The following is a 14,302-nucleotide window of genomic DNA, read 5'->3' as shown; positions in this document are numbered from 1 at the left end:
AAAAAGTGCTCATTTTATTATGAAGTGTATATAGTAATTGTGACAAATTTTCAAAGTAAGTACAAGTAAGCACACAAGCCTCTAAAGCCAGCTTTACACCTTACAATTAGGTGTGCGATCTCGTATGCGATGTGACACGCCCAGGTCGCATATGCGATTGAATGAGATTGCACGTAGGTCGTTCATTTGCTGTCACACGTGCGTTAGTAGTCTATGTTAAATTGATCAATTTTGTGTGCGATCCTTTAGATCATGTGTTCCGTGACGTATGCATTGGGCACCCTTTTTTTTTATTTATTGACTTGCCAAGCGTGTGTAATGTGTAGGGATGCGTTTTTACTATGTCATCTGACATTCAGCTCTGCTACATGGCCGCTGACAGCAGACACAGACAGCCATGTAGCAGAGCTGAATGGCAGATGACAGCAGACAGAGCCGCACTGTCAGAATGAACTCGGGTGAACTTCACCCAACTTCATTGTCATGCTGCGGCTCTGTCTGTGTCGCGTCCTGATTAGCGGTCACCAGTGAAGGACTCACCGGTGACCGCTAAACTCCTGAGTAACTGAATTGAGCAGCCCTCTCTCATACTTACCGATCCCCGGCGCGGCGCTGCACGGCATTCACACTGCTCCGGCGGCTTTTACTATTTTGAAAAAGCCGGCCGCCCATTAAACAATCTCGTATTCCCTGCTTACCCCGCCCACCGGCGCCTATGATTGGTTACAGTGAGACACGCCCCCCACGCTGATTGACAGGTGTCACACTGCACCCAATCACAGCAGCCGGTGGGCGTGTCTATACTGTGCAGTGAAATAAATAATTAAATAATTAAAAAAAACGGCGTGCGGTCCCTCCCAATTTTAAAACCAGCCAGATAAAGCCATACGGCTGCAGGCTGGTATTCTCAGGATGGGGAGTCCCACGTTATGGGGATCCCCCAGCCTAACAATATCAGCCAACAGCCACCCAGAATTGCCGCATACATTAGATGCGACAGTTCTGGGACTGTACCCGGCTCTTCCCGATTTGCCCTGGTGCGTTGGCAAATCGGGGTAATAAGGAGTTATTGGCAGCCCATAGCTGCCAATAAGTCCTAGATTAATCATGTCAGGCGTCTCCCCGAGATGCCTTCCATGATTAATCTGTAAATTACAGTAAATAAACACACACACCCGAAATAATCCTTTATTAGAAATAAAAAACACTAACATATACCCTGGTTCACCACTTTAATCAGCCCCAAAAAGCCCTCCATGTCCGGTGGAATCCAGGATGCTCCAGCGTCGCTTCCAGTGCTGCTGCATGGAGGTGACCGGAGCTGCAGCAGACACAGCCGCTCCTGTCACCTCCACACAGCAACTGAAGACAGCCGCGCGATCAGCTGATCTGTCACTGAGGTTATCCGCTGTCACTGGATGCAGCGGTGGCCGCGGGTAACCTCAGTGACAGCTCAGCTGATCACGCTACTCACCTCAGTTGCTGCGTGGAGGTGAGAAGAGCGGCGGTGAGTAGCGCGATCAGCTGAGCTGTCACTGAGGTTACCCGCGGCCACCGCTGTATCCAGTGACAGCGGGTAACCTCAGTGACAGCTCAGCTGATCGCGCGGCTGTCTTCAGTTGCTGTGTGGAGGTGACAGGAGCGGCTGTGTCTGCTGCAGCTCCGGTCACCTCCATGCAGCAGCGCTGGATGCGACGCTGGAGCATCCTGGATTACGCCGGACATGGAGGGCTTTTTGGGGCTGATTAAAGTGGTTAACCAGGGTATATGTTTGTGTTTTTTATTTCTAATAAAGGATTTTTTCGTGTGTGTGTGTTTATTTACTGTAATTTACAGATTAATCATGGAAGGTGTCTCATAGACGCCTGACATGATTAATCTAGGACTTATTGGCAGCTATGGGCTGCCATTAACTCCTTATTACCCCGATTTGCCAACGCACCAGGGCAAATCGGGAAGAGCCGGGTACAGTCCCAGAACTGTCGCATCTAATGTATGCGGCAATTCTGGGCGGCTGCTGGCTGATATTGTTAGGCTGGGGGGCTCCCCATAACGTGGGGCTCCCCATCCTGAGAATACCAGCCTGCAGCCGTATGGCTTTATCTGGCTGGTTTTAAAATTGGGGGGGACCGCACGCCATTTTTTTAAATTATTTAATTATTTATTTCACTGCACAGTATAGACACGCCCACCGGCTGCTGTGATTGGGTGCAGTGTGACACCTGTCACTCAGCGTGGGGGCGTGTCTCACTGTAACCAATCATAGGCGCCGGTGGGCGGGGAAAGCAGGGAATACGAAATTGTTTAATGGGCGGCCGGCTTTTTCAAAATAGTAAAAGCCGCCGGAGCAGTGGGAATGCCGTGCAGCGCCGCGCCGGGGATCGGGGATCGGTGAGTATGAGAGAGGGGGTAAGAGGGATAGACTGACATGGACAGAGAGAAAGGGACAGAGATAGTTACCGACTGACAGAGATTAGTGAATGACAGACATTGTGACGCGCTTCAGAACGCAGCTTTTCAGCTGCGCTCTGAAGCGGACCATTTTGAAGCTGCGGTGCAGAGCGCACACCTGCGCACATAGCCTCAGACATCACAATCGTATGAGGGATGTCACACGTTACAATTGCCTAGGTTCATACAACAAAACGTCCAATGTATGAGGAATAAACGACGTGTATGCGATCACCGTATTTGCGTTCAATCTTGATCGCACGTAGGTGTCACACGCAAATACGTCACGAACGATGCCGGATGTGCGTCACTTACAACTTGACCCCGACGGCGGATTGAAAGATTTATTGAAGCGTGTAAAGCAGGCATAAGAGATCATTTTAATAATGTATGCAGCTTGCATTGTGAGATCCTGTTACAAATCTGCTTTGTCTATACTAGCAATTGTCCAGAAGATATGTGATAAGTTTTCAACCATTGGTGTCCCCACTGATTCTGTGAATGGAACTCTGGAACCCTCTGCAAAATAGAGTGAAGGCCCCATTCTTTGGCTTTGTCATTCCCATAGACAAGGAATTGAGCAGTGGAACACATGTGTGACTAGTCTTCCATTCCAATGGTGTTCACCAGAGCACCATTTTTGGGATTTGTGAGGGGTCTTTCAGTAGGATTAAATGTTTACAGAATTTTGTATGTAATAGTTGCTATATTGGGTCAACCCATTTAAAAGACTTGTCGACTATTTGGACAACCCCTTCTCAATATGAGTTTTACTTCCCGTTAAAATAACAACATTCATACTGACCTCTGGTGCTGGCACCAATCCAGTGGTGTTTTCACTTGCTCTCCTAGGGCTCATGAGAGGTTGTTACATCACACGAGCCCTGCACTCAATCACTACCGGCTTTCCTCTTACCACCTTGGGGAAGATATAATCACCCTAAACCTAAAACAGCGGTCTATGAAAGTCTACTGCATACGTGAGGGGCACTGTTTCAGTGGCCTTGTGTAGACGACGGTGTGCAGTTTTTTTCTCCCCTGATGAGCCCATGTGTTGGGAGAAACGTGTCGGGAGGCAAGACTGGGCAGAAAAGGGGCAACCACAGTGAGGGTCAGGTGTGGACTGCCCTTGTAAGGGAGGGAGTTGTTTTGGGTTTAGGGTGATTATATTTTCCCCATGTAAAATCAACATGCCCACTGACAGCACCATCCAAGGACGTGAATCTACTATGGACTAGATGCATCTGCTGAATGAGTGAGAAGGTTCTATGTCTGTCCGTTTTATGATGTTTGTATGCTGATGGGAGCATAACTAAAGTCTGACAGGCCCACTGTCCATTTATGTTCAGGATGATACTCCCTATCGTTTGTGCCATGAGAGGGTTTTTTGCATTTACAGAAGTGGTTGGGACATAGGTGATTACTATCACTATATCCATGTGTTCTACTTATCTATTTCCTCATGTGGGCAACTGTTTGGAGTTTTTTTATTCCACTGTAAGATGTACTGTATGTGCTACACTGAATTTTATTTATGAACATTAAAAGTTATGTTTTAATATTTATCCTCACTTGGTGCCATATCTGAATGATTATCTGAGGTTTATCTAATATCCAGGGGATACAGTATCTGTCTCCCGTGCTGACTATTCATTGGGGTGATTAATGTGTACTGTATAACTTTTTATGCTATTATACCTATTTTCTTCGGAATGTTTCACTTAGAGGACCTGACACCATAAATATGGAATCTTCTACCAGGAATAAATACTACTGTTCTTCTGATTCTGGCATAATTAATTATTTAGTCCTGTGCCTATCCATTCCTGAGATATGGCCCTCTCTCTACTTTTATATCAAAGTAATCTTTTTATCCAAGTGAGCAAGATCTTGAATCCACATATACGAAAACCCTTCCGAAAATGTGATTGGTCAGGAATGGAGTAAATGGCCCAGTCTTCAACTGGTTAAACTTGCACTATTTTCTTTAATTTGCCGTAATTCTGAGTTCCTGGGTTTGCATACAAAACATTTATCGTATAATGTTTGTAAGCTTGTATTTTCTCCTCCCTCCCCCTAAGTTAAATATTCTTCAGTATTATTACTTTCCACAATCATAACTCGCAGTTGAATATGGCTCATATAGGGTTATGGTCCTTGGAGGTATAGTCTAATACAACCCCCTAAGGCTTATATATTCATAGTATATGTATGTGCCAAAATTATTTGATTTGGGATGCTTTTCTATACATTGTTTTCGGCACAACCGTATTGCGGCACTAACTAAAACTACTGAAACCTCAGGAAAACAATAGCTCGAAACAATAAAGAGGAAATCAATACACGAAGTTGTTCTCCTTTTGCATTTTCATAAATAAAAAAGCAAAAACAATTTTGTATTCAGTCTAAAATTTTTCTTTTGTCTGCAGGCAGGAAAGATTCATTTTGGCTATGTGTACACAATGAGTATCCTTGGCTGTGTGGGAATTCACGCTTTATTAAATCTGATGAGCATCACAGGTGTCTCACATGGATGTGTAGCCAGTGTCTTGGGTTATTGCCTTCTGCCTATGGTGATACTTTCTTGCTTTGCCATTTTATTTTCTCTACGGTAAGTAACAATGCTGTATATCGGAGATTAGCCCATTATTGTGATATTTTTTGTTTCTTTATATAGTTCTTATAGGATTTGCATTAATTATAGAAAATATAAGTCAACGCATTCCTAAAGAATCCACAATATTATAAAATATGGACTTCGTTATTAAGGTATATGTCTAGAAAATCATGAATAACTACCATGTGAAATGTTAATTAATGCACATATGAGGATGTTTAAAGGATTTTTGGGGTCAGTCCTTGTTAATTGGAAAGATCTCTGGACTAGAATCTGATCGCAATGTCCTTGCTGTAGTGGTTACATACAAGTGTTCACTTTCCTACAGCGCTACCATTGGGGAAATAAAGAATTGCATAATTTCTATTGAATTCAATAGAACATGCATCCTCCAGAGATAAAACCTTTGTTTTTGTTCTCTGCCTCGTAAAATAAATGAGATTCCTGATCAGGGACCCCCTTAACTAGTTGGAGGATCTCACTAGCATAAAATCTGGAATTCTGTATTTCTGTGTCAATGTAAGATTAGATCTTGTGGGATTGGTAGTATAGTTTCTTAGTTTCATAGTTTTTAAGGTGAAAAGTAGACTTAAAGGGAAACAAGCAGCAGGATTTTCCCATATAAAGTAAAGACAGAGATATACTGGTGTGACACCCCTGCACTAGTCAGGGTGTCACAGGGAACTGCACTCCTGTCCTTATAGTGCAGAACCCACCCTCCTTGGTTCCAGGTTCCACCCAGTGGTATTGCTACAAACCGCATTCAAACCCCCAATCCACATTCACACCAGTACAGGACAGACAAGCCAGTGGGTAGGTCTAGAGAGGAAAGGGCCGCCCACCGAAGGATTAAGCAGACTGGTGGGAGGTGACAAGTCAGTCGGCTCCAGGGGAGAAAAGGGAGAGGTAGTGTAGTAGAAACTGTCCAAAGGAAGAGGGAACCGGGGGTTGGAGCCCCCAGGAGAAGTGAAGTAGTGGCCCTCATAGTGTGAGGGGCCGAGGAGTCGAAGCTCCCGAGAGGTCGGACTAAATTGGGACACAGCAAAAGCAATACTATTGGGAGCGGATACCTGGACGTGCTCTCCTTCCCAGGCAGCAGTGGTGCACTGGGACTTTTGGTTCACCTGCAGCATGTGTGTGTAATGACTTTACAAAACAACATCCAGCACCAGGATAACCGGCCTGAGTGAGTACATGGTCATCCCCTGCTTCCAGCAAGCCTGGGCTCCCCTGCACCCCACCATCCAGAGTCCTGGGGCCTTCCCTACCCGTGGAGGGAAAACGTCATCTAGCAGCGGCGGTACTCTCCATTACCACACACCACAGGTGGCGTCACAAACTATATCTCTCCTGTAAATTGCCCCTTCTTCATTTGAGTGTGGCCCCTAGCCCCCGGGTCCGGAGACCCTCGAGCCACAAGTAATCACCCCCGGATACGAGTGGTTCGACCGCTGCATGGGCGGCACACTGGCACTAGGATGGTGACTTAAATCAGATCTTCACTTTTCAGATTGGATCTTTGATTGCAGAAAAATTCTGTTCATTAAGGTACAGAAATGTGTGCATTCTGTGATTGGCGTGTGCAGTGGGGGTGGGCCTTTGTGGATTGGGTCATCTGTGTAAATTTCTCTTCCAGCGTCCTCCTGGCTTGCCCCTTTTCTTTATTTAAATTTCGCACTGCACTACTATTACCGCTGTTGGCGGCGTGTGTGCATTGATAGTGTGAAGATGTCTTCATTAAAATGGTGCTGAGTCAACGCATGCGTGTACCACGATATCGGGAGCCATTTTATTGAAGACCCTGTGGAGAAGAGTATAAGCGTCATCGGCGCATGCGCTGATGAAAAAATAAAAAATAAATCTGCACATGTACCGATGCCGTTCATGTTCTTCTCCACAGTGTCTAGATTGCTGTACACACATGCACCATTTTAATGAAGACATCATCACAGTAGCAATGCACACACACCGCCAACAGCAGTAATGGTGGTACAATGTGAAATCTAAATAAAGAAAAGGGGCAAGCCAGGAGGATGGTAGAGGAGAAACTTACACAGAGGACCCAACCCACAAAGGCCCGCCCACTTCACGTCAATCACAAGATGCACCAATTTTTGGACCTTTATGAATGTTTGTTTCTGCAATCAAAAATCCAATCTGAAATCTATATATCTTATATGGGAAAATCCTGGTGATTGGTTCTCTTTAAGTCCATCAAATTAAACCGATAGCCTAAGATGTTGATCCAGAAGAAGGCATAAACCCCATTGGACAGACTGTAATCCTTATTAGGGGAAAAATTATTTTCCGACTCCACATATGGCTCAGACTAGTTTGCTGGATCAACGTCCCATCACAGAATCTATAAAGTTTATAAAATTATTTTAAAAGTTAATGTATACTACTAAACAAATCACAAAACAACAATGTAAATTTAGCAAACAAAGCCCAAACACTAAAGCGGGCTTTAGACGCTACGTTATATCTAACGATATGTCGTCGGGGTCACGTCGTAAGTGATGCAGATCCGGCCTCGTTTGACATATCGTAGCGTGTAACACAAATGAGCGACTGTGAACGAGCAAAAATACTCACCTTATCGTTGCTCGTTGACACGTCGCTCATTTTCAACAAATCAAACGTCCATCTGTGCTCCGGTTGGTCATCGTTCCCGAGGCAGCACACATCGCTCTGTGTGACACTCTGGGAACGATGAACTGCAGCTTACCTGCGGCCGCCGGCAATGCGGAAGGAAGGAGGTGGGCGGGATGTTTACATCCCGCTCATCTCCGCCCCTCCACTGCTATTGGCCGGCTGCTGTGTGACGTCGCTGTGACGCCGAACGTCCCTCCCCCTTCAGGAAGAGGATGTTCACCGCCCACTGTGAGGTTGTTCGAGAGGTAAGTACGTGTGACGGGGGTTTACGACTTTTTGCGACACGGGCAACAAATTGCCCATATCGCACAAACGATGGGGGCGGGTGCGATCGCACACGCGATTGCACATGAAATCGACGCATGTAAAGCAGCCTTATCCCCATCTCACTTAAACAGTTTGTATTTATAGTGTTCTCATAAAATAATTATGTTAGATGATACCTTACGTAGAAATTGCTGGTGCCTCTCCCTATGGGTTATGGTCATATATTGTACAAATAAGCAGAACAGACTGAGTCTCAGTAATTGCCGTACTCTATGGCACCCAAATATTAGAGCCAACATACTTTCCAAGACTACGTGGATATTGCATCTTAGACATCAGTGCAGTCACCGAGTTTTCCCCGGCAAAGTCGCTTAAGCAAAATGCTGATGATCATCTTAGTAAAATAGTTTTATTGGTGGCTCTCCCAATGTTTTTTGCAGCGGCAAAGCTGCCGGTGTCTTTTGGCAATTACTGGTGCCGTCCGAAGAATGAGCAGAGCATATCACTTCTTTTAACCGTTTCAGGGTTTACAAGAAGTGAAATAAAATAGGACATGTCCACACACAGTCGCTTTGACATTGCTGTGCATTATGATTTCTTTTGGTGCTTTTCATGCACTTTTCAGGCAGATAACCAACAGAATCTGCCTAAAAAGACTTGTGTGTAAAGATGAGCAAACCTCCCGTGGTTCGGTTCGCAGAACCAAGCAAGTGGTAAGTTCGCAAACCTTTATCGAACTTCGAAACTTTATTGAACTTTTCCGAACCCCATTAGAATCAATGGGAGGCCTAACAAAAATACATTTTACAGTGCAACACACCTGTTTTGGCACAGCCATTAGCTTCCTAGGTTATTGACAGAAGAAATATACAGGTGGATGAGAGACAGGTGTAGGGTTGATGCTCCCATTCCCCTGCCAGTATAGACAGAGACAACTTTGACACCTATCTTGTAGTCTCGACATTAAAAAATCCTTTCATGCAAACTGCAGTACAGTAGCATCAATTGCCCCCCTTCCCATAGAGCATTAAAAGAGTTGGGGAGCTACGGTCCATGCAACACACAGGGTGTGGGCTGGCATTAGAATTTGCAAAATGTAGACATGCTACAATGACTAGTGTAGGCCTTTTGGTCCCAGAAGACTGGCACTACCCACAAGACACAACTTTGACACCTATCTTGTAGTATCAAGATTAAAAAACCTTTCAGGCAGACGGCAGTACAGTAGCATCAATTGCCCCCTTCACCATAGGGCTTTCAAAGAGCAGGGAAGTTGTGTCCATGCAACACAGGCTGTGGGCTGGCATTTGAATTTAAAACAATTAAGACATGCTACAGTGACCAGTGTAGGCCTCTTGCTCCCAGAAAACTGGCACTACAGACAAAAGACAACTTGGAGACCTTACTTGCTTCCAGACCACTGAAACACTGAAACTGCAGAGAAAATATAACTTTGAAAACTGATTTTAAGTGTTCAGATTTAAAAAAACATTTCAGTAAGACAGCAGGACAGTGACATCAATTGCCCCCCATTACATCAGTGTTTTTGTACAGCTGGGAGGTATGGTCCATGCAACCCACAGGATGTGGCTTGGCATTTAAATGTTAAAAATCAAGAGATGCATGACACAGGTGCTCACAAAAGCCTGGCACTACCCCATTGCCTGGTCTGCACAGTCTGGGACTGGGGTGGCAAAGTCACTGAACATCCACGACTTGTTCATCTTAATGAACTTTAGGCTGTCTATGGTTTCAAGGGATCATCATGATCTAAAAGTTGAAAATGTGCTACTATCATCCACTATTGAAGAATATTGTGTAAAGATCACAGATTTTGGGCAGTCCAAAATTCTTGGCGAAACCTCATTAATGTAGACTTTGTGTGGGACACCCAACTACTTGACTCATGAGGTGTTCATCACAGGAGGCGGAAGAAGCAACAGGCACGGTTGATTTGGTGGCCGGTGGTTGGGTAAACCTGGTAGTCCGCATTTTAGCGCAGTGAGGTTCCCACAGTAATGCATGTTGGTTGCGCATGTGCCTGTTCATACAAGTATTAGTCAAATTATTTTAATATTTGCCTCTACTGAATCGTTGTTTACAACGTTGGCAGATAACAAAAGTTGGGTCATCCTTTGTTGTCTCAAAAAAGGAGCAGGCTAGGCAACTCTTCCTACATGTTTGTGCGGAAATCGCCACTGTAACATCCTCACCTTCATCCTCCTCCTCCTCATCTGCTAAGTTATACAGCTGCATGCCACTGGTTTCACACTAAGTGGGATCTACAACTTCATGATGAGGCTCTATGTTGTCTCACTCCTCTTCTTCCTGACATCACACGACAGTATGCGTGCACCTCAGGTATGAGTCTCATCATCATCATCACCTCCACTCCCAGGGATTAATGTCAGTTGATGATGGTCAGGATCCTGCTGGCACTCTACTTCACCCTGGCCAGGATCCAACTCACAAAAACTTTGGGCAACGCTGCAAATGATTTCTTCCTATTCAGTCTGGGAATCTTTGGAGCGGACCTGTGATCCCCATGGGATAGAATTTGTGAACAGCTCTTGAGACTCACCCATGTGTGGTTCTCCAGAGTCAGTTTGCCAGTTGGCAATTTGTGACGCCGGCGCAAACAAGTGTAATTGGGGCGGCATCTCTGAGGAATGAACTGTGTGTGATGTTCAGGTGCAGGAAGAGAAGGAGAGGCCACTTGATACAGTGCTTGCCATGTACTCCAGCACCTGCTGTTTATAAGCCTCATTTCACAGTTGAAGCATGTGTGGCTGCCAAAGAAATCTAGTGGAGTAGGCTGTCCAGCAACAGACGTTGCTCTCATTTCTATGGAGATAGAATGAGCCGGCATTTGCTCACTTGACTTTTCACTAACAGAACTTCCTCCATGTACACCTCCAACTCCCCACCTATTTCCCCTTCCACAACAACCTCTTCGTGAGTTACCACTTATGGTTAATGTACCCTTCCTCTTTCAAACAAATGTTTCGCAATCCTACGCCCACACCTGTGACACACCTGTGAGACACCTGCCTGAGTTGGGAATATTGTGAAGGCATGAAAACATATCACTATCTACAAATGCGGTTCACTGCATAATTTGGAGCAGACATGGTAAAGTGCCAAGAAAACCTTTTTAACTTGTTCAATAGCAAATTTTCAGCAGCCACTAACAATATCTATACATGTATTTCACTGAGTAATTTTGAGCAGTCTATTAAAGTTGCAAATAAACACTTTTTAAATACTTCCTTAGCACCTTCTTTAGGCCAAGCACTAACAAGTAACAATACCTATAATAACTGTGTTTGCAAAATTTTGACCAGGCAATTAAAATTGCCAAGAAGCACTTCTTAGATACTTTACTAGCTACTTTTTAGGCCAGGCACTAACAAGTAACAAACCTATAACTGTGTTTGCAAAATTTTGAGCAGCCAGTAATACGTAGCAATACTTATTTGCATGCTTACATGCTTCATTGGCAACTTTTTAGCAGGCACTAAAAGTACCAATCCTTATTTCAATCATGAAATGTGCTGATTTGTGGCACACACACCTTTACCTGCACTGCTTGTCCCTATTCTAGACTATCACTCTCCTATATATCTCAGCTACCTAGCATTAAACCCCTAACTAAGCTCACTGTCTAGCAGCCCCTTCCCTAACATTTCACATTCACAAAATGGCGACGACGAAACATGTCCACAATTTATATGGACATGGACATGTGACTTAGGCAGCCAATCACAGAAGCCCTTCTTTCTGAGTCTGAACCTTGTGGATGCTTGCTGCACCAAGATTGGCTTCAGCAACATCCACAAATAAAGTTAAGAATAAAAAGTGCTCTGCTCACCAAAAACCTTCTCCTGGTTCCACAGTCCCCACCTCCTCCATTGATTTTTCACATCCACATCAGACAGCACCGAAATCCTATACAAAAGCTGAAAAAGCTATTAAAAAGCATTTTTGGAAACACAGACAGCATTCAGGGGCAGTAAACGAACAAAAATGAACATTACCGACTTTTGGGGAAAGTGCTCGATGTTGCCGAGCCTGAACGAACAGGCTAAAGGGTACTTTACACGCTGCGATATCGGTACCGATATCGCTAGCGAGCATACCCGCCCCCGTCGGTTGTGCGACACGGGCAAATCGCTGCCTGTTGTGCACAACCTTGTTAGTCCCCGTCACACGGACTTACCTTCCCTGCGACGTTGTTCTGGCCGGCGAGCCGCCTCCTTTCTAAGGGGGGGCGGTTCGTGCGGCATCACAGCGACGTCACACGGCAGCAGCTGTCCAATAGATAGAGGAGGGGTGGAGATGAGCGGCCGGAACATGCCGCACACCTCCTTCCTTCCTCATTGCTGGTGGACGCAGGTAAGGAGATGTTCGTCATTCCTGCGGTGTCACACATAGGGATGTGTGCTGCCGCAGGAATGATGAACAACTTCGTACCTGCAGCAGGAACGATATTAAGGAAATGAACGACGTGTCAACAAGCAACGATTTTTCACGTTTTTGCGCTCGTTGATCGTCGCTCATTGGTGTCACACGCTGCGATGTCGCTAACGTCGCGGGATGTGCGTCACTAACGACGTGACCCCGACGATATATCGTTAGAGATGTCGCAGCATGTAAAGCACCCTTAGGCTATGTGCGCACGTTGCGTACAGTCACTGCAGAAATTTCTGCAGCGATCTGAAGAGCACATGTGCGCTTTAAATCACTGCAGAAATGTCCGTAGTGAAAAAAAAAAAAAGCCGATTCCATGCGCTCTGGCTGCAGCTCCTGCCATAGACAGAGCAGGAGCTGCCGGCAAAGCGCACGGAAGAAGTGACATGTCACTTCTTAGAACGCAGCGCTTCGGCAGTAGCCGAAGCGCTGCGCTCAAAAACGGCACACGGCCCCTGCACAATCTCCATAGACTGTGCAGGGGACGCAGGACGCATGCAGTTACGCTGCGCTACAAAGCGCAGCGTAACTGCATGAATTACGCACACGTGCGCACATAGCCTTAAGGCTCATACCGAATTTGTAATTGGTGATCCTTTATCGAACAGGTAAGCTTATCTCTTCTCATGTGTACGTAGTCTCTTTAGACTCTATCTACATATAGTTTTATGAAGTGGATCTGCCGTAAAGTCCTCCTCCAATACCATATTAAAAACTATTTTTTTTAAAAACTATTTTTAAAGGGAGCCAAACATCTCCCGCGGTCACAACAGATCTGAAGAAGCGAGGGCGCATGTGCCGCCCTCTCATGCACCGCCCTCTCATGCACCATAATACTATGGGCTGCAGAAACACGGCGCCGGAGATGAGCGCTATGCACAGGCGCTAACTCCGACGCTGTGTGACTGAAGATTAGAAATTTACATACGGCCAGTGAGAGGGAGGAACAGGCGGCGAGGGGGCGGGGATACAGGTGCATAACCCGCCCGGACATTAGCAGCGAGGTGCACACGTCAATCAAAAAGTGCATGAAGTTTCAAACTTTATAAAGTTTAATTTCACAGCCTAAACACCCGAGCTGCACCCTGATGGTATGTACACACTGTGCCTGATAGTGCCAGCACTGCACTGGCTGCACCTTATATAGGAAAATGCTGATGTTTGGTTCCCTTTAAGAAAGAAAAAGCCATCTTTTGTAACTCCTTCATTTCGGTAGTTGAAATGCATCTTTGCTACAACAATTGTGACTTTGATATGAGTTGGGGGAGCAGGTAAAGTCTTGACCTGGCCAGGTATCACTATGTTCCATGTGAAAAGTAATTGAGAAACATTCTGTTTTGGGGGATTTATGGGTTTCCTTCATTATGAAAAGTACAATTTATCATTTTGATTTTTACAGAAATTACATAAGTAGCCTCTTTTGAAATGGTTATATTAATGTTTCAAAGCAGTTCACATAATGGATCACATTTCGGTATCTGGGTATCCATATGTTCGGTAGAAACAGAAATTATTCTGATAAATAAAAAGTCATGTATCATTCTGTCAAAGCAATCCCATCAAACGAAGGAGTGCTACTTCTATCATTTGTCCCAATTTCACATACCATGAAGTTGATAGAATTGTCAGGTGCAACCTTTTCATCGGAAGTGACAAAAAATGTGACTGATTTATGTTCTTTTGGCTGCCAGCCTAACACGTGAAGCAGACGGTTACAGAAATAATAGTTGGAGAATAATAAGTTGGACCATTACTGAACAGATGTGTTTTTGCTTCCAGTCCAAAAAGCTCTAAATCAAATGTCTGTGCACAGGAACAGAAATTAACCTACTTCAATTTCCA

At 45.0% G+C, this 14,302-nt stretch overlaps 1 protein-coding gene across 1 annotated transcript in view; it reads left to right on the top strand.

The window, feature by feature from the left end:
• The window catches only part of YIPF7 (Yip1 domain family member 7), a 104,420-nt gene that overhangs the window by 46,053 nt on the left and 44,065 nt on the right, over positions 1 to 14,302 (top strand). The window contains exon 5 of the mRNA XM_075334043.1: positions 4,881 to 5,062. Within this exon, the coding sequence (XP_075190158.1) occupies positions 4,881 to 5,062 (182 nt within the window). The remainder of the gene's footprint in view (positions 1 to 4,880; positions 5,063 to 14,302) is intronic.

Source organism: Anomaloglossus baeobatrachus, chromosome 1, assembly GCF_048569485.1.
Source record: "Anomaloglossus baeobatrachus isolate aAnoBae1 chromosome 1, aAnoBae1.hap1, whole genome shotgun sequence".
NCBI classification, from domain to species: domain Eukaryota; kingdom Metazoa; phylum Chordata; class Amphibia; order Anura; family Aromobatidae; genus Anomaloglossus; species Anomaloglossus baeobatrachus.
Note: the sequence above shows the minus strand (reverse complement) of the source record. Positions and strands in the feature narration are given on the sequence as shown.